Raw genomic sequence first — 25,701 nt, forward strand, 5'->3', positions numbered from 1 at the left:
GTTCGTCAGTAAATCGCTTAATATCTAGATTAAACGTGCACAGTCCTCTTACAATATTAATACTTATCTAAACAGAGAAAGTAAGACAGAAGTTGCTGAACCTTGCGGATATTCCACATGCGCTGCATTTTTAATACAAATGCGAAGGAGCAAAATTATTTTATAATGAACATACACAAGCATATTATTTGAAAATATTAACACCAGGGATAAAAGACCAGCAAAACTTAAAACTGAATGTTAAAGATCACTGGCTAGTTCAACCCTTGCTGAGACTGAGGCAGTTTATGGAACCCTCCACTGAGGGTTTTAAGCTCCTGCTCAGCCCTCTATCCCTCCGAGCTCACCTTGCCCTTCTCAGGTACTCTCTTGGATCCTTCTTGTCCAAACAGTTTTCCCAGCTGGTCAAGTAGACCTGAGTCTCTTTGCCTTGAGTGGGATCCTCCAGCTTGTTTAGCGTGGTCTGAGGTGCTTGCAGATGCCATTTGTTTTGTTACTGATCCTTTCTTCTCTGAACTAGTTGATGTTTGTGAGGCCAGTTTCTGCGCTTCCATCAAGTCCGGGCTGACCAAGGATACTGAGCTATCTTCCTCGATGGTCTGAAGTTCTTCTGATTCCGATGGGCGGTCTTTGAAGGTGTTGTCCTCGCGTCCTGGTGCGTCTCGGGAAAAGAGGCGGACCAAGTGTGGGCGAGCAGCTGCCTCAGCTGTGTTGGGTGACTTCCAGGCATTCTTTGGTTCCCCATCATCCTTGGAGTCTGTCACCACCACCTTCTTCTCCTTTGAGGGAGATCCATTGTTCTGATTAACATCTGCCTCTGCTGTAGCAAATAACAAGTATAAGCTATGAATACAGGCCTCCAAAAACACATGCCAGTACAATACTGCTTTTCACAAAGTAATTCTTAGTCACATTAACACTCATTACACAGAATAGAAGCAACTAAATAGCGTTTTTTTTACAATATTTGTATATCCCTGAAGTAAAAGGTTTCGCCTTCTAATCATGCAGGTACTCTTCCCAATTAAACTTGTGTAGCTAAGGACACCCCCACCCCCAAAAAATTACAACATTCTTTGATATATTGCCACATGCAAATTCTCTTACTAGAACAGTACTGATACTGTACCGTGCTAAAGGCAGTAACAAAACACCAAGCCATCAGCATACTAAATATGTTTTAACAGTTATTCTTTGTTTCACTGAATGTATTTATTCAGTACAGAACAAAAGAGGGGGTTGGTGTCATAGCATGGTGAACGTTCTTCCTGAGCAAGCAAGGAGAACTCGAGAGCTCTTTCAAATGCTTTTTTCTTAAAAAAAAGTGAAATCATGTTAAAAATAATCATAGTTGTTCTTTTCACATCGCATCAATTTCTGCGATCGCATTGCCAACTTTAGGCACGATATCTGCTGCTTTCTTGACTGGGCACGGACTATGTTTCAGTGCTTCATTCCTGATGTGCTTTATATTCAATTCAGCAGAATATAAAGCATTTTCCACCCATTTGATATCCTATTACCACCAATTGCTTGAAATATCAGCAAATGGCTTCTGGGACCAATGGTGAATGCAAAAATCGGAAAAGAATACATTTCATGACTGGGTAGAGTGAGTGTGATCAAGATGAAGGTACTGCCCAGATTACACTTATCTGCTGTAAGAATACCTGCCTGGGTAAACATACACCTGGATAAGCAGAGATTGATTCATCTAATGAGCAAAGATCTAATATCTATACCTCAAACTTCCCAACTTATGCCAAAACTACTGGGTGCCCAATTGAAAACTGTAGCAACCTGGAATCATGCAAAGCCAAAGAAAAAACAAAGGATATTAAACTCAGAATTGTGCAACGGACACTTAATATCTCAAAATGAAAATGTTCTATTTCTTCCTACATTTTAAAAACTCTGCTATGTCCACACCTCCAATGTTCCATGTACCGATCCCTATTGAGAAGACCAGGGACATGCTCACTTGTGTTTAATAATGTTCCTCTGGAACTAGCAGAAGAGGTGGTGGAGAGTGACCAAGGGCATGTTTCCCTTTGTCCTTAGAGGAATCTGCACAAACATTTCTTGGCCCATCTTCCCCAACACACACTGGGAAATTACTTGAATATACTGCTCTGGCTCCTTTCTCTGATAGCCTGGTCAATATGAGGATTTCACTTTCACTGCACCACTCTGTAGTAGAACAAATTATGAATATAGCCCAAGCTTTGGTCTACTTATTGTAACAGTAGGTTACAATACAACAACAACTTGCATTTATATAGTGCCCTTTATGCGGGTTAGCATCTCGGAGTGCTTAACAGGAGTGGAGCTTGATGTTGAGGGAGAGGGGCAGCTGACCATCAAAAGAGGAAGATCTCCAGGTGTGATCTGAAGATGGACAAGGAGGCAAGGCGAAGGAATTGAGAGTAAGAGTTTAGGACGTAATGGCTGAAAGCATGGCTACTGATGGAGGAATGGAAGGAACAAGGGATGTGCAGGAGATAAGAGCCAGCTGAGTGAAGGCAGTGAGTAGTGGAGTGGGGTGTAAGCAGGTTGGAGAGGTAGGGAGGTGCCAAGGCATGATGTGATTTATACACGAATATGAGGATCCTGAAATTAATCCATTCAGCAATAAAATATATAAGTTATAATAGGTCACTATTATATAAACTATATATATGATGACTTGACATTTTAAAAAGTTTGATTGTTTCCATTCGAGGATCAGGGCCATTCTTCCCTTCCCCGGATGCTTTTTCAAACAATACTTTATCAAACTATTCAAAGACTACAAAAGGAATATACCACATAAGTATTTATTCTGGACTAGATGATGAGCCATACTTTTGTTGTAGGCATATATTCACAAGGAACTCAATTGAATCCAGATTGCCTGAACTAATTTTCCTGGAGACCTCAATAGCCACGAGAGAATGGAATCTTCTAGATTTTCTTCGCCATCCTACAAGTAAAAGATTAATATTCCAATCCGCGTCATCCGATCAGAGTTCAACCTTGAAACAAACATTGACTGAAAGGCTATTGTTCTCATCAGTCACTGGTCACACTGCCTCAGCACAATGGAACAAACCGACATTTGAAATGTTTTCGCTTCAACTTTGTGAGAGGAGTTGTTGCGAATGATGTGATATCAGCTCTGCTTCCACCAGTGGTGAACGAAGGCTTGGGTAAGCTGCTTTCAGTGTTACTGCGCTGGCATTGTGGAGATTGCCTGCGAACAGACCAAGTGGAAAAGCACTCTGATAGCCTGGACCAGGAACTCATCTCAGACTGTGATAAACGGTAATAATAATCCTTACATTTTATATACCATCTTTCATGTTCGGAGTGATAACACAAAGGGCTTCACAGGACAAACTGTGAAGTGTAGTGGACTGTCTTTTGTCGGCAAACGGTCTGCTTTCTACAGCAGTAGCCTTGGGATGTCCTCCGATGTGAAAGGTGGTATACAAATGTAATTTTCTATTGTATTGTAGTTTCATATATTTTCAACACTGTACAATTAGGTTATTGATGAGGCTTTTTTTAACCTTCATTTTCACATCAGGACACTCCCAAACAGTGGTGGTAGTGGTGGTAGTGGGTGCATGTGTGTGGGGAGGGGGGGGATGAGGGTAGGGGTGCTGCTTTGTTGGAGGTGCCTTTCTTCAGATGAGAAATAAACCCAAGCTCCTGTCTTCCTGTTCAGTGGGCATTAAAGATACCGTGGCACTATTTGAAAAGACATTGGTGCTTCTCTTTGTGTCCTGGACAACAATCCCCCAGAAAAAATGGTCATTCACTTCATGGCTGTTTGCAGAACACTGCTATGCATAAATTGGCTGCCATGTTTTCCTCCACCATACAGTCACTACCCTTTATAATAAATCTTGTGAAATACTTTAAGATGTCCTCCTCCCGACTTGAAAGGTACAATAATAAATGCAAGTATTATTATTATTATTGCAGCGAGACTCTGCCTGACTTCTTTCCCATTATTCTTACACTCTCACAGCAAAAGCTAAGTAATTGCCTGCACTGCAACAATAGTGGGGAGTAAAATGGTAAGTGGGGTAAACAACTTCAGGGATCAAGTTCACCATCAGAGAGCCACTCAGCAAGATCACTTCAGCTAAATATTGCTAGCTTGTGGAGTCCTGTAGCTTATTGGTTAGAGCACTCGCCTTGCAAGCGAGAGACCTTGGGTTTGGTTCCCTGCAGGGTGAAACGTTACTCCACACGCCTCTAGCGTAAATAGGAACAGCTATCAGTAAATAGGAACCCTGTTGTTAGTCGGGTAATAATCCCTTACAAGAATAATAATTTGGTCACTTAATCCAGAACTGTTTGTGGGGCACTGCCGTACGCAATTGGCTGCCGCTTTTCACCCACAAAATATACAGTCAATTTACTTTACAATACATTCTGTGAAGCACTTTGAGGCATCTCGAAGACGGGATAAGGCACTATATCAAATACAAGGGTTATTATTATTACTGTTACTCCTCTCTGAAGAGGCTCTGGATTCTAGTGCTCCAAAATGGAAGCCTTGATGGAGGTCAAGAGAGATGACAGACCATTTTAGACCAGTGACTAATGAATAGATGCTCATACCGGTGCATCTAAGGGACTAGAATTCAGCCCACCTGCAACTGTAATGAGCGTCTCACCAAAGGAATGTGAGTTAGCAGTGATGGTATCTATTCCAAGTAATTTCAACTTCCTCACACATGTCGGATACAATGATTTCTCTCAGCCATTTTCCCTTTAAGGTCATTTCATAAATCCCCATTTAAGAATAAAATAGAAAGTTAAACGTTCATTTCATTGCTTGTAACCCATTTTGAAATCTGCCAGCAATGATGAAGCTCTCTATTTAAGATGCTGATGACACTCAATTGCTGAATTGATGAATTGCTATGAATTGACAACATATCTTCCTCCTGCCCAAATGCACAAGTACATTTCTATCAAATCGTGACAAATAGATTCCATTATTAAAAAGATCAAAATCATGCAGAGAAAGACTATTCATGTGCACAGTATGGAGACGACCAGTTTTATATTATTCCATTTTATACTTGTCAAGCAACCTTGCCCGGGTTGTTATTTCTGATTACACCAGCCTCGCTCATCAGCAGCACTTGGAGGGGCACTGGGAGCAGAAATTCTGCCCACTCGGTTCCTGTTAACCCTGAAAGCTCAAACCCTAAAAGATAGGGTGGCCTTAGCTGGACAAGCAGTGGCAAAGCTTGCCTTTTGAGGGCAAGCTATTCGGTTTTAGTTGGTTAAACCTCAGCAATTCCCCAATGCACACTGTGGTGTCCAAAATCCTTGATTCTTGCTAAACTGCGCCTTATAGTTCCCTACAATTAGGTATGCAGGGTGTGTCCTTCTGGGGAGAGTGTGTGTATTCCATTCTGGGTTCACGTTCTCTATCCCATTAAAGATATCTAGAAGCTTCCCTGATACATTTATTTTCAAGGCTGAAGAGCCATAGTTTATCTAGTGCTTCTTCATAGCTTAATATTAATAACAATTATTAACCCTTTAATACAGGGACTCATTCTTGTTGCTCTACCTGCATAGTCTAAACTTTGCCCCTCGTACTCAGTACCATGTCCCTCAGATGTGGCCAAAATGTCCAATTAATCTCATCATCCTTAAATCCCACACAGTGACTGACTCCATTAGCAGTGTGGGTCTTTTGTCTCTTTTCAGTCACAGATTCTGTTTCCCCCAGCCACCTTCACCACCTTCAGCAAAATGTTAAGCTTGTTTAGGGCAGGCTGAGTTACAAGAGTAGATTAACTCTTGTAAGGTGATTTTATTCTTTTAGCTCTATTTCCAAAGTACGAAGAACATTATTGACTAAGACTAACTTTGGTTTTCATTCAGCAGATTCGTGTCTGTGATCACTTATAATGGAAGAGAACTTCTCCTTAACCCGGGAACATACTAAACGATCACTAAAAATAACCTCCCATTTCAGTCAGGAAATTATGTTGGTAATGGCAAACTCAATTCTGTTCAAGCCTCTCTCTTTCTCTCTGGCTCCAAACAACATCTCATCAATTTCAGAGCAATTTAATTTAGTTCAAAATTAACCAATTGACCAAGCAATTAGCTGATGACATCTGTGAGCCTAGGCAGATAAAGAAGATCATTTATAAGCTGCTACAATGAAACATGGCAATGTTGCATCTATACGGATATAAATTGTAAATTGAGCTCGAGGAAGAGAATATGAGTGACAGCAATGTGGGTTAGAATTTTGAGCAACATAGTATCTAGCCAGGACCACTTTACCTTGAGAGCTTTAGGTCCAGTGCATATCTCAGGCACCTCCAAATCTCACTGATGAGACTGACAGGCAGTTCAACTGTCCACAGTAATAAATAGGTCACTTCAATCCACGACTGTTTGTGGGACACTACTGGGTGCAATTGGCTGCTGCGGTTTGCCCACAAAATATAGTCAACTCATTTGCAGTATATCCTGTGAAATACTTTGAGACGTCTCGAAGATGTGATAAGGCGCTATATCAAATGCAAGGATTATTATTATAGTAACACAATACTGTATTTCTTCTGTAAGAGTCTCTTCTCTGGGCTGAATGTTCAATACTCAATACCAAGAATAATAACCCCACATTTACCTTAAGAGCTTTGACTCCAATACATATGTCAGGAAGCTCCAGATCTCACTGATGAGACTGACAGGTGGTTCAACTGTCAACAGTGCCTAGGATTACTGTGAATTTGTTGCACTTTGTGGTTATATGCTGCCCCATTGGAATGAGATGAACACCAGGGAGACTTCCTTTACACCTCCACCCTTTTCCCTCCGAAACAATTGCTGATATGCTATTCAAGTCATAGATTTCAAAAGGAAGAGCAGAAGAGTGAATCCAATGGGATTTGAACTCAAAACACTTTGATCCCAGTTAAAAGAAACTCTTAACAATGGAGCGAACTAGCAGCTGATTGATTACCAATGAGGGTAGGCATGGTTGGAAATAAGCAGAAGTTAGAAAGAAGCAGATCCAGCCATCTGGTCAGCCTGACTCCGCTGGCAACAAGCCACGTTCTCCAGCATTACACCTCAGCATCTCTGAGAGTCATCTTACAACCCCACAATAACCACTCAGCTGTTAAGATTGTTTATTATCGTAGCAACAAGACATTCTACTGGGTGGGCAACAAGTACAAACTCATGGCCTGAGCTGAACACATGCTGTTAGTAGCCAGCCAGGAGGGAGGAGGAAAGGGCAGGGGTGTGGAGGAAGGGGCATGGGTATGGAGGAAGAAAGGACAAGGTAGCCTTGTAGTGCTCTAATTGAGATAAAAAGAGCAAGAGACTTTGAAAGTAACTGCGTTCCCTGATGGAGAAGCGCTATAACAACATTCCATTCCAATAAATTATCTCTGGAATTTCTTCATTTAGATGGGATGCATGGGACTCTGTTTGATTTTGATACTCTTAAGTATGGTGAAGGGTTTCCGCATGTGTTAACAAGAACAACAACAAAATTACTGGAGTCCTGTAGCTCAGTGGTTGTGGAGTCCTGTAGCTCAGTGGTTAGAACACTCGCTTTGCAAGTGAGAGACCTGAGTTCAATTCCAGGCAGAGGGCGAAACCTTGGGCAAGTTTCCTTACTCCACACAGAGCCTAATAATAATCCCTCCAAAAAAAAACAATAATTAAATTGGTCATTTTCAATCTACGACTGTTTGTGGGACATTGCTGTGCGCAATTGGCTGCCGCGTTCGCCCACAAATATACAGTCAATTCACTTTACAGTGTGTTCTGTGAAGCGCTTTGGGACGTCCTCCCGACGTGAAAAGCGCTATATCAAATGCAAGGATTATTATTATTATTATTATTATTACATTTTATAGCGCCTTTCATGTCGGAAGGACGTTCCAAAGTGCTGAGCAATCAGTGTTTTGGACCCGAGCTGGGGGTCGGGATCGGGGAGGGTGCAGGGCAGTGGGGGAAGAAGGGTGATCAAAGCCACGATCAAAGAGGGTCTTGAGAAGGGATTTGAAGGAGGCAATGGAAGTGGCGAGGTGGAGGGACTGCAGGATGGAGTTCCAGAGGGTGGGGGCAGAAATGGTAAGAATTTGTAGCATTCGATACTATGTGAATACTTTTAGAAGTCTCCACACAATAGATTCTAATGCTATGCTCATGGCATTACAATATATTATTTGCACACGGACTATGAAAAAGAAAATGTGGTGTGTTCTTTTTGCACACTCTTAACATAGGTGCTATCACATGTTCTATACATGGGTGCTATTACATTCTTACATTCTCTATACATGGGTGCTATTACACGCTAAACATGGATTCCATCCCACCCTCTAAGCAATCACATCCTGTTAGCAGCTCAGTCTCTGAAACAATTTCATTTAAGCTGAAGGAGAAAAGAAGAAATCAGAGAATTGTGATCGAGCCTCTTTCAAAACATTTGAACTTCTTATAGCTTTGTTATTGAGCGCAATCTTGTCAGGCACAGGAGAGATAATTGGTTGCTTGTCACCCACTGCAGGCTGATCATTTACCTGAAATTGTGAAGCAGGTAGTTGAAGGAAGGAGACTACAAAAGGGACACAGTTTCTTTTAACAGCTGCAGATCTGCAGCATTGATTAAACCCACCCAGCGCATGTCACGCTGTTACTGGGATGAATTGACGGTTAATAGTGGACTGGTGAAGAATGAGTCAACCGTCAACAGACCAACCACAGGCAACAAACCAGGGTGCTGTGCTGCCTGGCACGGATGGTGTTGGCCGAGCTCCTGTTTCAATCTGCCCCTCCCTGCAGTCTAGTCACTTTTGTTTTGGACCATCTAATGCAGATCAATTCTACACATTTAGATGGCAGTTTAGTGAGAGAGTGCCAGACTGCCTGGAATTTGTGGCAGTCACTGGAAAGTGTAATAAGAGAAGCACATGTTAATAAGTTAATGTCAATTATGTCTAATTTACATTACCCCTGGAAAGCGATCTGTCAATCACTAACAACTGGGTTCCTACTCACTGCTGGGTAAACAGGCGTGTGGAGTAAGGAAACTTGTTTAAGGTTTCGTCCTGCCCGGGAATCGCTTGTGAGGCAAGTGCTCTAACCAATACACTACAGGATCTTCCTGTTCACAGTGTGGGTTGGTGATGTTAATAGCGATGTCACAGATTATGTGTCGACAGCCTCACTATTCAGTTATAGAATCCAAACTGTCACATTGTAACAAGGTTTAACTGTACCTCACACCAACCCACGAGAACTCCACTCTGAGGAGATGTCAGGGTTTCAACCCCAATTTTATAATCAGAAGTTTGCAGTAAAGTGTGTCTGCATGTGAATATATAATTATGTGTAATGGCTGCACCGTTGAATATTCATTGGATATACAACAATAATGTGCATTTAGATAACGCCTTCATGCAGGATAGCAGCTCGGAGTGCTGAATGCACAATTTAGATATTCCCTACAATGGAAACTTTAACCTTAAAAAATTACAGCTTTTTTTTGGTGTGTTGTTAGTTATTGCTGACTCGAAGTTAACAGACAACTTAAAATGTCTGGAGCTCTGTGAATCCCCCCCACCCCACCAACCTGTTCTGTGGATGGAACACAAGAACTATATAATTCAATTGGTTAACATCCGTTTAACAATAATGATAAATGTGCTTTTTTCAGTCACAGGTAACTTAATCCTTGATTCCTTCCTTCCTCCAATCTGCAGCACTAACTGAAAGCAACCTCAGTGAAGTCACAGCTTGGTATGACCAGCTCATGGGCAGCCTTATCATGTTGTTAAGAGGTCTCAAAGCGCTTCACACGATTTTACTGTGAAGTGTAGTGACTGTGCATTTGAAAGTGATTGCGGTAACTGCTCTTCTCATTTTGAATAGTGTCATGGGATCTTTGACGTGCACCTGAGCAGGCAAATGGGATCTCAGTTTAACATCTCAACCGAAAGATGGCACCTAACAAGCATATCCCCAGCATTGTACTGGAGTGTCAGCCTAAACTATGCGAGTTCAAAGTCCCAAAGTGTGACTTGAACACGCAAGCTCTTGGCTCAGAGGCAAAATATTGAAATATCAACACTCGTACCCCTAAAACTTTAATAACAAAGTTCAGATTGAAAAGTTTAAATAGGTGCTCAAGGTATTCAAATGCAATCAAATCTGTTAAAGTGACCACCTCTAGTCAACAACCACCAATTTTCTATAATAAACCATTGCTATTCAATGACCGTCTGTCTAACGCCATGGCCGCTCTTTTTTTCTTTAGCTCTTTTCAGTGGCCAGTTCTAAGTGAATTTAACTGTATATATCGGTAATGCGTTACCAATTTCCGCAGCCGACATTCAGACTCCCACTAGATTTCTAGCGCATTTACCAACTGAGCAGCCCATGAATGCCCACAGCTTCCAACCTCACTGGTGAAGCAGTGTTGGTAAATGTGCTTGGATTCTAGCGGTAGTCTACATGTGGCCCTCTGGAACTTTTTTGGCCCACAGAAATTTCGGGCCCAGTCAATGAACCAATGAATCCTTACTCAAAAGACGACCACCTTTACATGAAGGCCACTTTGTCAAGTCCCCGAGTGGTTGCTGAAAAGAGGTTTGATTGTATTATAAACCTTGAATGCACAAGGTTTAACTAAAGAAAGCTATTTTCTTCCTTTTTCTTTCAATGTCTGTTCCTTCATGCATCTCATGGGGGTGGTTGTGATCCTACATTACTCTTTTGCCTTCTGCACAAAGCATATTTCAAATGGTTCTGAAACAAAAATGCCCTGAGGCAGTCCTAGTGACAGCCCTGCATTTATTAGTTAGGTAGGTAGGAGGCTGACAAAACCCACGTTACAAATTCTTTGTCAATTCTTTGTAGTTGACTTATTTGTCATTGAATTACTTATTTCAGAGGTTTCCAACTTATTGTAGCTCGAACCAACAGTTACAGAAATTCAGACACCATCAAACCACTGCTTCACTAACGACAATCAGGCTAGTTGTTTCCTCAAGAATAAATAATAATATAATAATAATAATCCTTGCATTTGATATAGCGCTTTTCACGTCGGGAGGACATCCCAAAGCGCTTCACAGAACACACTGTAAAGTGAATTGACTGTATATTTGTGGGCGAACGCGGCAGCCAATTGCGCATAGCAATGTCCTACAACCAGTCGTAGATTGAAAATGACCAATTTTATTATTGTTTTTGGTTTTGGAGGGATTATTATTAGGCGTGTGGAGTAAGGAAATTTGCCCAAGGTTTCGCCCTGCCTGGAATTGAACCCAGGTCTCTCACTTGCAAAGCGAGTGCTCTAACCACTGAGCTACAGGACTCTTATTTAAATCTTATTTAACTGCACAACATTGAATTAGAATTCAAACAAGTAACCTTGAACTTTTTAACATCCATTTTCAAAATGAGAAGGGAGTTTTGTTTGGTGTCTTGCTCAACAATCCCCCAAATAAAACTGATGATTCACTTCATGAATGTTGTTGGTACATTGCTTTGTGCAAATTGGTTGTCACATTTGTCTCCAAAATATACAGTCACAAATTATACTGTACTCGTGGAGTCCTGTGGCTCAGTGGTTAGAGCACTCGCTTTTCAAGCGAGAGACCTGAGTTCAATTCCAGGCAGGGCGAAACCTTGGGCAAGTTTCCTTACTCCACACGCCTAATAATAATCCCTCCAAAACCAAAAACAATAATAAAAAAATGGTCATTTTCAATCTACGACTGTTTGTGGGTCATTGCTGTGCGCAACTGGATGCCGCGTTCGCCCACAAATATACAGTCAATTCACTTTACAGTGTGTTCTGTGAAGCGCTTCGGGACGTCCTCCCGACGTGAAAAGCGCTATATCAAATGCAAGGATTATTATTATTATGTACAGTAAAATGCCTTGTAACGTTCTTTTGATGTGAAAGGCACTATGTCAAAAACAAAGAGTATTATTATTGTATTTCCATGGTTATTTTACTGGAGCATAAAGAAAGCACACTGATGCATTACAGTGACTGTGGGCACAGAACATCAGAGAATGGCTTGAACACCTTTAGAAATCAATGTCTTCTCTGGGCCAGAGATCCTTATTGTTATCCTTCTTAAAAGTTGCAGTTGTCCAAACATGGAACTGGTGATAGAGCAAATCGCTATACCATCACATGATAAGCCTTGGGTGGCCTGCAGTGGAACTGTGCCATATTACACAACACTAAAGGGATAAAGGTTCAGATACCAGGATGGCTGAATGCATTAAAGGGCATTTTGCATTGTCTTTGCACTGCTCACTCTTCTCAGCTCCACCCCCCTCCCCAGTTTGGCCTCCCCGTCAGTTGTGTGAAACGCTTTGAGATGCCCTTATGATGAGAAGGGGCCTATATAAATGTAAATTCTTGTTGACACTATTACTGGTTGCACAAGTCCCTTTGACACTATTAGTGTTTGCACCATTCACTGTGATACTATTACTGCTTCACCATTTGTCATGACACGATTAGTTTGCACCACTCACTGTGACACCATTAGTTAGGACCATGCAGTTTGGCACCATCACTGTTTTCACACACACAATGTGGCACTATTACAATTTCGTAATAATGGAAGACAAATAATATCCCATTTATCCTCTTCTTCCCCCGCCACACCCCCACCCCACCCAGAAAAGTAAAGAAACATGAGTACTTGAGATTCCACCTGCAAGGACACTGCTGGGGGAAAGCTTTGGGGAGTCTGGAAAGTACATTGAGAAATGGAACCAGAATGTGCAGAATCGGTGGAATACATATTCCTCTCTCCCCCACTCCCCCCAAACACCATCACCACCACCACTAATGCTCTGGGCATTTGAACCGTTGCTTGGGGTCAAAAGGGTACAAAATGAAACAAAAAAGTCCATGTTTGCACGTGGTGGGACAGGCTATGGGAGAAATTCTCAAAGGCATGAGAGGAATGTGGCTCCTTAGCAGATAGCTTGCAGAATTGTAACGCTCTGGACGGTAACGGCCATTGTTATCACCCACCAGTTTAAGAATATAAAAAGTCTCTTTGTTGTAATTGCAGAATACTCACATATTTGTCTATGATTAATATTTGGAACAGCACTTTTTTTTAATGGAATTTCAATACACGATGCAACTTCGCTTTTTTCCAGGATTAAAATGAAACAAATTTGTACCTTTTTCTATCATGGACTTCTGAGCAAAGCAAACAATATGCAAGGATTATTCAAATGCAAGAATTATTAAAATATGTTCTATTTAGTAATTTGCCAAAACACTGAATGTCCAGCGCCTTGGGGCATCCTCTCAATGTGAAAGGCTATACAAATATAATTTTGTTGTTGTTGCTGTCATTGATTAATGCAATTTAAGCTTGTTACTGTGTAAAACAACAACAACAAATTGCATTTATATCCCCCCCTTTCACGTCAGGAGGATGCCCTAAGGCGCTGAACAGATAAAGGTTTGCACCCTTAACTAGATTACCCACAAACGGTTAAGTGGGGTTTATGGTTGCTATGGATTAGATACAAGCAGCCATTTAGTGTTCAGTGTAGCAGATCTATTTGGGACAATTCTGCTTCATACGAAGTGTGATCCTGTTACATACAGATGGTAGTCTTCCTGCTTTAGCTGTATATAAATAGATTGACTGTACCAGGGCTAACAAAGACAGGACTGAACTGGGATTTCTTTAAGAATGGCATTTATTATACCAGTGTTCACATGATGTGTTATTTCACACTTGTTAAAATGCACAAAAAAAGAAAATGTGAATGAAAACAATAGTTTAGCTGTCTCCCTGAGGTCTGTACTGTACATTTCCATTCCCTTTCTTATCAACTTTGAAAGGGTTACAATTTTTTTTAGTTATGACATAGTTTGATAGGCATGGATCTTACAGGGACATATGTTAAGAGGTTCACATCGTTGTACATCTTCAAAACAGGATGACGGGAAGAAGGGTAAAGACTATCTGGTAAGAACTTTTGAGTGAAGAGGGTTCAGGGGAACAAATTAAGAAATTCTTTAAAACTTATTTAAGAAACAGTTTAATGCTGGAATGGGTATCCTGGAATGGGATGATCAGACCTCTTCATCTGAACTTCTTTTTTGATAGTGTAACTAGTGATCTTTTCATATCACGATAAACAAGTAAAAACAAAGGGATCATGATTGTTAAGCAATTCATTCAGGTTAGAATCTGATGTGGGCACCTTGCACAAAACAAAGCAGCAGCATGAAAAAAAGAACCGTCACTCAATGGTCAAAAATGTGTGTCTAAACTGTGGGCAGGAAGATGGTTCATGCTGAGCTTTTCTGCATACCATCAAGTTTGGACTTCTGGTAAGGGCCAAAATCTCCATTTCTTGGATTTCAAATGACCAACCAGTGACTAAACTCCTTGGCGGAGAGGTGAGTGGGATCTGAACTGCCTCTGAGGTGACATGTTTGGCAATGGAACGTCAGAATCAAGTCAATCCTGAGCGGAAAGAACCCTTGCCACTGGGAGCAAGGGTTCTTTCCGCTCAGCTACATTTTCCCCTGCAAATCAAAGTCCTAGCGAGTAGGGTGGTCCTAGCTGAACAAGCAGTGGGAAAGCTTGTCAGGCAGCGCTATCAATGGCAAGCTATGCAGTTTTAGCTGGTTAGACTCCAGCAGTACTGCCCGCAGTGCACACTCTTTCAAAAATATAAATGCAAGTTGTCCGCAAGCCTTCACTTTTGCCAGTCTGCATCTCATACTCTCCAGAATTAGGTACACAGGGTGCTTTCCTCCAGGGAGTGAGAGCGCATTCTGTTTTTGTTTCATAAATAGAGAATTTGTATGTGTGTGAAAGAAAGCAACCAGCTGGGCCTGACCTAAGCATTTCAGGCAAATTACCTGACATAATGACTGCTTTTGTATTGAGCGTCAAAAAATCTAGTCGGATTCAACCCACGACTGTTTGTGGAACACTGCTGTGCGCAATTTGCTGCCATTATTATATGGGGTGGGGGGTTTGCTTTGGAACACAGGCTTTTTGAAAGAAACAGTGACAGATAAACAGTCAGCACTGACGCTGTCATGCCGCAGAGTTAGCTTCTCAATGTTCCCTTGAAAATCTTGAAACTGGTCAAGTCATAAATTACTTTTATAGTAAAAAATCCACGCATTTTATATCATTCCTTTCAACAACAACTTGCATTTTAGAACAACTTGCATTTATATAGCGCCCTTCACGTGGGGTAGTGTCCCGGAGGGTTTGACAGTGGTGAAGTCTGACAACGAGCTAGGGGGAGTGAGAGGGGGGAAGTGACCGTAAGCACGATCAAAAAGGAGGGTCTTTAGGTGGGATTTAAAGGTGGGGAGGAAGGGGGCAAGGCGGAGAGATTGAGGGAGAGAGTGACATAGTTTTGGGGCGTAGGTAGGGAGGTGTGAGGGCATGAAGGGATTTAAAAACGAGTGGGAAGATATCTCCAAGCACTTCACAGGATTGTTGTCACCAGCGTGACTTCAGCAACTGAAAGACTTTCCAGTTTTCAAGGATTGTGCACATTTTTTTCATAGTTATTTGTTAACATCATTTTGGTAACATCTGTACCAATTGGTAATGGATGGTGGAATTGTAGAAGGGCACTGGACTGTGCAATTTTTATACAGCAATGATTTGGGCTCTATATTTTGATGTTAATGTTTTAAGCGTTGTTGCAATGCACTGATAGGGTTAAGATCCAGAGAATGAGGAGGATGGAATACCAATAGTATAAACACTGCCAATGGTTGCGGCAATTTAAAATTGAAAAAACAGCAGTTCCTTATGGTCATTAAAATTCCATCCATTTTAAACAGAATGGTATGTCCAGAGGCACAATGGAGGCCGTTGAGACTGGCTGCATGAGATCAGCACTCGAGTGTACGAGGCTGGATTGATGAATCTCTGGAGGGGCTAAAGGGGGAGAAAAAACAGGCAGCAGAGCAGCATAACAGGGCAAAGAGTGCCATCCAAACTGGGTATTGTTGTGCATTTTGGGGAGCATGTCACAAATAATGCAGCTTAGGGGGCAAGTGAGAAAAATAGCAATTTCAATATTTTATGCAGCAGTAGACGTTGTTCTGCTCCCTGCCCTCCATGTATTAATTGTCTTGGGTGCAGTAATATTCTCTCCTGTTCACCGAGCTTCATGGGCTTCTCTCATGTGTGAGTTAATAATCTCACTGAAATTTAAAGATCCTGACTTTTTATACTTTTAAACTGCTTTAAAGGCTATTAACAAGCACTCGGAGGAAAAATTGTGAAACATTAAAACTCAAAATTCGATGTTTTTCGGCGGCAATGAATAAGTTGTAAAGAGCCCGTGGAGATGCTTACATTGCAATCTGCGGCATTTTCTAAAAATTACATCATTTATGAAATTAGGAATTTATCAATAAAGCATCTTAGTTTTCCACTCCAATATTGAATACTGCAACATCGTGTATTTATACAGCACTCTTCACACCGGAACAAGAATACCATTCTTTTCATAAATTTCCCATAAAAAGTTAATTCACATAGTCTTTAACCTGTTCATTCGTCAGTTCCAACACAGCTGTCACTTACTTCTACAGCACGGGGTCCTGGCTGTCCTGAGTTCATCTCTCAATGTCATTTTTGTCAGTTAATTATACAGAATTATTTTGTTCCCTTTTAAACCCGTATCCACTTAGAAAAAGTGGATCATAATTAAGTTTTTTCCCTGAATGAAGATTGTAAATATTTGGTGGAAACATCGAAGAAAAAAATCAAAGGTGTAACCAACTGCAAACAGTTTGTGAACAGACTAAATAGCGGCCTCAATGGCTGGGAATTAGTGCAGATCAATTCCCTAGTGACTTCAATGCATTCACTCCAGGCAATGTTCAAGCACTGAGTGTGAACTCTGCGGAAGTGCGCCAATTATAATAATATTATAAATATTTAGTATTTCCTTGCCAGAAACATAACAATATTTACACAACATCTTTTTCATGTTGAAAGGACATCTCAAAGCACTGACAATCTGAGCTGGGGGTGGGAGCCAAGGGAGGTGGGATGGGAGGGGAAACGATGACTGAAAGAGTGGTCAAAGAGTTAGGTTTATGTGCCTTGATTGAGAGGAGGGAGAGAGAGAGAGCATGTTGGAGAGACTCCAGGAAATAAAATCCTGAAATTGGGGGCAAAATGCTGTTGGTGGGGCTGATGAAGTGGGGGAAATGAAGCCAGGGTCGTGGACCTGAAACGTTGACTCACTTTCCTTTCTCCATAGATGCTGCCTGACCTGATGAGTGTTCCCAGTGTTCCCTGTTTTTGTTAATGTGGGCATCAGGTCTGATCACGCTCATCGCTGCTATGTTGCAAGTCCAACCNAAAAAATCAAAGAGTGGTGATACTTTTGCTGCCCATTAACTTCCCAAATTCGAACCATTGCAGCTAGCAGACAGAAATCTGCCTCTGCAAATCAGGCATCACATTCAGTCTGCTGAATTCTTCAACTTAGGGGTCGAACAACTATTCAGCATTTCTGACTGCCTCTTGCCTTAGGACCGCTGATTATTTAAGACAAAGCATTTTTACTTGTCCCAACTGGAATAATTCTAACAGCCTTTTTCCAACCCCCTCTACTCATTTGCAGTTGCACCCTCTTGCTGGTAAGCCTGCTCTGTTTGATTGTAGAGGAGAGGGACAGCATGTCGATGGATGCTTTCTAAAGGTGTATTTTTGTTTGAGATGGTTTACATGACCCATTTTATAGTATTTAACAAATGAACTGGATCACCTGGAATGGCCAAAGAATCTCTGACTATTGTTTGGGGCAGCAAAGAGAAAAGAAGGTTTGGGCTCTATTGAATTTCATTATTTGGTCTGGAAAGTGGGGAAGCAAGAGAAGAAGTGAGGAGTCATACTGATGTTCCAGTAACCCAAATTATCATACATTACACAGATTAATAGAGGGTTAAAAGAAAGGTGTTAGATGTGAACAAAGGACCATAGTAGCAAAACAACTCAAAACCAGAATCACACAAGGGAATGACAATGACAAATAGTAGACAATTTATATGAATGTCAATTACTGATTGACAGAAACTGGTTCTCCAATTGTATCTCAAAACCCTTATTTGAAAGTTCCCATTGGAGAAGCTATGAATAACACCTCAAGACAAGAACTAAAGGATATCAAGCACCACATTCACAAATTACTTTTTTATATAGAATCTCTATGGAACAAATATAAACCATATAGCAGTACCACTACCTAGAATCAAATGCTGGTGTAAATGTCAGGTTGTCTCAGTTGGTGGATCTTTTGCTTCTGAAGCAGAAGGTTGTGTGTTCAAGTCTCACATTGGGATTTGAGCTTGTTGTCGAGCTAGCCTAGTCCAGTGTAGTAATGGGAGCACTGTATTGACACAGGTACTGCCTTCTAAAATAGACATTGGATGAAGGGCTTATCTGCATTTTCCTCCAGGGCATCCCATAACACTATCTGGAAAAGGGGAATTTCTCCTTGTGTCATTGTGTGCAGTGGTGGCTCTTCCGTTGAGGCTAATGAGGCAAGACATAACCTAGTGAGCATTGCGAGACTGGTGCAGGAGAGAGCAAGGCCAGCTAAAGGCGTTAAGCCAAATGTAAGGATTCTTCTTATTATTATCTATCTTCTGAGATGTTTTTCTGGCATAAGAAGCCATTTGCGCTGGAATTGTCCAAATGAACACTTTTTTCACACCCAGAGTAGTATTGGATTACAGCATTTAACTGTTTCTTTGCATCCGGGCAGATGGCTCGCAATGGTCTGTTCCCTGTGTTCCCAGGTAATTGGGACAGAACGTCTTCCCAGGTTAAAGCTTTTCTTCACTGTTAAGCTGCCAGATCTCTGAACATTGTGGACCTAATGTGCTCCGAATGAATTATCTGGTCTCAGTAATGTAAATGATTGGAAACACTCTGGATTTTGAGTTTCTGAACTAGCAGAGATCAAACAATATTTTATTGGTCCGTGTTTTAAACCCCTGCACGAAGTGCTGCATGAACCTTCCAGACTTTTTTTGGTGTATTTTTTACATTTTGAAAAAAAGAGCTATACACGGGAGTTAAACACAATTTTAATAACCAGTGGTCACAGAATTGCTAGCTTTAACCTACCTAGACAAGAGCTTAAACCTCAGCAGGTCTGATCTTTCCGTAAACTGGTACATAACCAGCTTAAATGTGACTAAAGCCAGCCATAATACAATGGTGTCAAAGGGGAGAGGACAAGGCTGCTGATAGATGACTCCTGCGCACAATCTCTGCCTTTGAAACACAGTGGCCTCAGTGACAAAGCTGCTTACACAGCAAGTAGGTTACATTAGTACCAGCTACCGTTAGTTGCACTCGCCCTTCATTCCTACAACACGCTGGCTTTTGTGTAGCAATGCTGATGAAGTAAGACTTGTGCTAGCTTTGAATGGTTAGCTGCGGAATGCTGGGAGGAAGAAAAGAGATGCAATTATACAAACATCGAGAGAGAGAGAAAGAAAGAAAGATTTCAGACTGCTACAAGAAAACATTTAAACGAGGGACAGTTTTAAAATTCTCGCTGGCACATCCATGCAAAGTAGGCTCCGACAGACTCCTGAAGCAGTTTACTTTGCCTTCCAGGTCAGATTACACTATGTTTAGCTGTTTCATGAAAGCAAATGAGTAAAAAAGTACGGGCAAACATGAAAACTCTGTACTGTCATAAATTTGCATAAATTGCTCTTATTCTTTTCTAACTGCAAACTCCCTAAATTTCTCTCATCCTTCTCCAGGTCTCCAATACCACGCCCATCCCTCACCAGATCTCTAACACTGGGACCACACCACATCCTCTATCCTCTCTAAGTCCCTGAGACCATAAACCATTCCTTGCCAGGACACAACCCATCCTTCACCACGTCTTCAGGACCATACACTCCACTGTTTCCAGGTTTGGTAGCACTTTCGCATCTGAGTCAGAAGGTTGTGGGTTCAAGTTCCACTTTGGGACTTGGAATCACATAGTCTAAGATGATAGTCCAGTGCAGTGTGTTAAATTGTTGGAGGTGCCGTCCTTTGGATGAGATGTTAATCCAAGGTCCTGTCTACCTGTTCAGGTGGATATTAAAGATCCCATGGCACTATTCAAAAAGAGAAAGGAGTTTCCCCCAGTGTCCAGGCCAACAATCCTTCAAAATAAAATTGGTCACTCACTCCATGGCTGTTTGTGGGACATTGCTGTGTGCAACTGGTTGCCATATTTGCCCACAAAATGCAGTTAATCCACTTTATAGCATATCCTGTGAAATGCTTTGAGATATCTCAATGATGTCAGAAAGCGCTATATCAAATGCAAGGATTATTATTATTTGATACAGCGCCCTATCACATCATTGAAACTCCAGGATTCCCTTCTCTTTTTAATTAGTGTCGGCAGGCTATTTGAATCATGCCACGGGATCTTTAACGTCCACATGAATAAGCAGATGGGATCTCAGTTTAACGTCTCACTTGAACGACAGCACCTCCGACAATGCAATGCTTCCCCAGTATTGTGTCAGTGTAGACTGTGAGTTCAAAGTATCGATGTGGGACTTGAATCTGTAACTTTCTGACTCAGAATCGAGAGTGTTATTAACAGTGAGGAAGGGCATCCCCCAGTTACCATCATCTAACGTTAAATTTTTCACTTCATGGTTTACACAATTACCCAATAGATCCAAAGAGGCAGGAATGTTTCAGCCTTCCTTGTTCACCTATAAACACAGTCAATTCACATTGTCCCTACACTTTACAGTAAATTCCACAGAGCACTTTGATAAATTTTGACAATATGTATCAAATACAAGGATTATTTTTTTATTTAAAACTCATTTCTCCTTACTAAAATTTATTGCGTTCCAGAATGACGTTGTTTCTGGAGATGTAGGAAATCAAGGCTAAATTTTGCTCAAACAATTCCAAAGTCAGCTTCTTCGAAAATGAGCTCTCAAATTATAGAAATTGTTTTTTTACAAGAAAAGCTTCAATAAGACATCAGATATCGCTGAATACATGTGCCTAGTGATGGAAACAGCAGGTTTTAAAGCAAATACTAAATATGAGTGCAGCAGGAAGTAGAGATGCTGGAGAAAATTAAAGTATGAGGAAACGGGGTGGGGGGCTTTATTCTGTGGTATTTATTTGAAGGACATTCGCTCCCACTTCTTTGAGCACCCCATCTAAGAAGTTAATAAGAGCGCCCTCTATTGGACAGTCGCATGGACAATTTACGCAGTTTATTTTTTCCATCCATCTGTAAACAAGTAGAAGAAATTATTTTACCCAATTTTACACAGTGGATTCTGTGCTAATTGTCCACTTTGGAATGAGTAAAGTTCAATTGTTTTACATGGTAAAGTCAACAGTTATGTGGATAACGGTCATTCAGGAAACAAACAATATAACTCGCTGGGCGTGCCTCAGACTGAGACTCACTTTATAAGAACATGACACAGAGTAGCCCAGCATGAGGTCGGAGGCAACATATGGAAAGCTAGGAGTGGAATCAAGGCAGAAACATTTGGAAGAAATCTATAAGTAGTTTTGCAAAGATACAATTTTATGTAGCCCCACAGACGGGAATGGGCCTGAGAGACTGAGCGACCCACTACAAACAAAAATCCATGAATATGTTCACCAAGGGAATAAAGAGATTGTCTCTTTTGGCAAGGAGAGTTACACAGAAAGCATAATTAGTAACACATGGTTGTCTATCCTGGGGGCATGGATGAATATTGCAACAAAACACAAAATGCTGCAGATGCTGGAAATCTGAAACAAAAACAGAGTGAGCTGGGAACACTCAGCAGGTTAGGCAGCATCTATGGAGAAAGGAAAGTGAGTCAACTGGAATATTGTAAGTTTTGCTTGATTACATTTGGGCATGAGGGAATATTTATGCAGACATGTTTCTTTCAGATACTAAATGGATGGCATGGAGCTCCCAATAGGCTGGCCATAGTCTATAGAAGAAGCAGGCTTGCTGGGCCAAATTGCTTATTCTAAGGTAAATTGCCTAACCCCAAGGAAGAGATCAAGATTTGAATGCTCGTAATACTCTGTTGTTGACTCACTATCTTTCATTGCACAGCACAGGCAAGTCATCAATTTACTGTGAACTTACTGCCATTTTTCATACTCTTTTGCATTTTCAGAATTTATTAATTCAGTTCAAACAATAGTGCAAAACTGCATTGCTGCAATGGGCTCACCTTAGCACATGTGGTATTATCGCTCTCATTACATGCTGCACCACTGACCCCAGTGCACACAAGGAGCAGCATTGTTCTCATTGCACATTGAGTTTGCTCCAGTCGACTGCTGCAGAATTGCACTCATCACTAATATAACAGCAAAAGGTCTGGTACACATATTTATTGAAACCGAAGAAGTTTCAACATGTCCAAGGCTCAGAGGAATGTGCTGAATGTCTGTGCACACTATGAGTGCAATTGAGCTGAGATCACTGTAATAAGGAGAAAAGATACCCACAGGTACAGCTACAATTTCATCAAACCTGCTGTAACTCAACTCAGCATTGCTAAGAAAGAAGCAGAGAATCACTTCAGAGAATAAGTGAAAAACTCCCGAGATGTTCTTTTTGTAATTTATCTGGAGTTCAAATAAAGACCTGCTGCAACATTGCACATAGATCGTTGGAATTTACTTTGAGTCATTGTTTTTGGAGTAGAGATGGACGGGAGCTCTCGCCTGCCACACAATTGAGTATTTCAGTGATACAATCTCTCCAGAGACATAGGCAGATTGAGAACAATAGCAACAAGCGATTAATAATCAACCACTCTCCAAAGTCTGGCTCACGGTATAATGTATTTTAACACGAATGCGATAAAATAAGGCCCTAACACTCTACACACAGGTTTGTCATGTTCTCTAAACACTACACTTACATTCCTTTGCGATGAAGGCAGTGCAACTCTGTCAGGAACATGTAATAAAGAGCATCTGGAACACTCGTCAGATGCACTGGGACTGATGTCAGGTCTATTCTAAATTTGTTAGCCTGGCTCTTGCCTTTGAATCAAAGATTTATTCATCCATCCTTTGCATGAGACAAAGTCCTGCCTGTTCAGGTGGATGTTAAAGATCCCATGGCACTATTCAAAATGAGAATGGAGTTTCTTCCAGTGTCCCGGCCGCCAACAATACCCAAAATAAGATTGGTCACTCACTCCATGGCTGTTTGTGGGACATTGCTGTGTGCAAGCTAGCTGCCGCGTTTCATCCACAAAATGCAGTCAATCCACTTTACAGTATATCCTTTGAAGCACTTTGAGACGTTTCAACAAAATGATATAATATAAACCTTGCATTTGATATAACACCATATCACATCTTCGAGACAACTCAATGCTCTTCACAGAATATACTGTAAAGTGAATTGACCGTATATTTTGTGGGTGAAACGCGGCAGCCAATTGCGCACAGCAGTGTCCTACAAACCGTCTTGGATAGAGTGACCAATTTTTTATCATTATTTTTTTTGAAGGAAATATTATCCCTGGAAAAGCCAATTGACTAACAATCGGGTTCTTACTTACTGCTAGGTAAACAGAGGTGTGTGGAATAAGGAAACTTGCCCAAAGTTTCCCCTTGCGAGGAATCAAACCCAGGTCTCTCGCTTGCGAGGCAAGTGCTCTAATCACATTATACACTATATCAAATGCAAGAATTATGTTTATCATTTATTATAAGTTATGGGTTCAAGCCAGACATCAGGACTTTGAGCCCACTGTCTGGGCTGACACTGTAGTTCTGCTCCAAAGGAGTGCTGCACTGTTGGAGCTACTGTCCTTTCGATGGAACATTTAACTGAAATCCCATCTATACGTGCAGATGGTCACCATTCAAAAGAAGTGAGCTCCTGCAGCTGTGCAAGCCAAACACACAGTCACTACAGTGCTTTGAGATGTTTCAATGTCATAGGTGCTGCAACAAACACAAGGATGATTATTATCCAATGCAATTACTCCAATGCAGTCGGAGGTGCCTGATCTGGTAGATCTTAAAGATCTCATGGCACTATTTGTCATGGCCAACAATCCCCCAAATTAAATTGGTTATTTATGTTATGACTGTTTGTGGGACATAGCTGTGTGGAAATTGGCTGGCATGTTTGCCTAAAAATACAGTTACTACACTTCACAGTAAAATTCTGTGAAGAGCTTTGAGACATCTTGATGATGTGATTAGGCGCTATACCAAATGCAAGGAATATTACTATTATTAAAGTCCAGGTTTCCCAGCTCTGGATCTCCGAAGCCCTGACCTAGAATCAGATCTTCTACTCCTTATACATAGAGGAGATCAGATTCTATATTGAACAATCTCAGTACCAGAACAAGCAAGGTTGTTGTTGGTTTGGTCCCCAGCTGGAACTGGAAACACTTCACCTCGTCCAGGGATTTCTGTGCACATCAAATACCTGACTACCAAAAAAACACAGCCTCACTTTTTTTTCAGTCAGGGTTGGATTTGGAAAATTGCGCAAACTGAACAAAGACAGAGAATGATTTTGTTGTAAGATTAATCAGGAGCTGGGTGCTTTGATTCCAGTAACAGTCAAGACGAGCTTTAGGTTACCAGAGCTGACATACAATGGCACAGAACTGTTCCGGTACTATCGCAGGCTCCAATTTAAATTCATACTGTATTATAACAATAAAAATTATACATACATGGTATCGCACTTTATCATGTTGTCAAAATATCTCAAATAAGTAGGATTGCTACTTAAGTAGCCGTTGGCGGATTGCTTTCTAGAGGTAATAATGCCTCAAAAAAAATTGGTCACTGAAATACACGACTGTATGTGGGACACTGCTGTGCGCAATTGGCTGCTGTGGTTTGCCCACAAAATACACAGTCTATATTCTATGAAGCACTTTGAGATGTCATAATGACATGATAAGGCGCTCTATAAAATGCAAGGATTATTATTATAAACAGAGGAGAACGGAGGATAGGTGGTTTGAGGCCAAATTGATAGGCTGTATATTTTCAGTGAGAGCGCACCACAGTGTGGTCTCAGTGGTATTGCAACACCATCACTGCAACGCACATGTCCTGAAGGTGTGGCTGACTGACTGATTCACCACAATTGTGTACTTTAGTGGTTCTGAAGAAAACAGGCGACCATTTGTCTGATGAAAGTAGTTTGCGGTGAGGTTGGAAAGAGCAAATACTGAATAGATTTCAGGGCTGTTGAAATCTGGACTAGTTCTGTGCACACTTAAAAATAGTAAAAATAATGAAAACTAAATCCTCGTTTTGTTTGTTGATTTTGTGATTTAATAACCCTAGTTATCAGAACAGACACTGAAAGTACTATTTGGTGGTACCCAATACTTCTATTGTAAACTATTAATTAGCAGCACTCTCGCCTCTGAGTGAAGGTTGTGGGTTCAAGCCCCATGTTGATGCTTTCAACTCATGAACAACACTGACATTCTATTACAGTGATAAACTGCCCTGTGTTATTGTGGGTGCTGTTTTTTGAAGGAGTCATTGATCCAAGTTCTCATAGCACTATTCTAAGAGTAAAGGGAGTTTCTCCCAGTGACTTGGCTAACAATCCTCCAGATAAAATTGATAATTCACTTCA

At 41.1% G+C, this 25,701-nt stretch overlaps 1 protein-coding gene and 1 non-coding gene across 3 annotated transcripts in view; one reads left to right on the forward strand and one right to left on the reverse strand.

Moving 5' to 3' along the window:
* The window catches only part of mbpb (myelin basic protein b), a 107,635-nt gene that overhangs the window by 26,877 nt on the left and 55,057 nt on the right, over window positions 1-25,701 (reverse strand). For both annotated transcript variants that reach the window (XM_042332587.1, XM_042332588.1), the window contains one exon: window positions 348-820. In XM_042332587.1, coding sequence (XP_042188521.1) covers window positions 348-820 — 473 coding nt within the window. The remainder of the gene's footprint in view (window positions 1-347; window positions 821-25,701) is intronic.
* trnae-uuc lies at window positions 11,607-11,678 on the forward strand. Its single transcript has one exon. It is a non-coding gene; the product is annotated as a tRNA-Glu (tRNA).

Source organism: Callorhinchus milii, unplaced genomic scaffold (genome assembly GCF_018977255.1).
Source record: "Callorhinchus milii isolate IMCB2004 unplaced genomic scaffold, IMCB_Cmil_1.0 Scaffold2, whole genome shotgun sequence".
Taxonomy (NCBI): Eukaryota; Metazoa; Chordata; class Chondrichthyes; order Chimaeriformes; family Callorhinchidae; genus Callorhinchus; species Callorhinchus milii.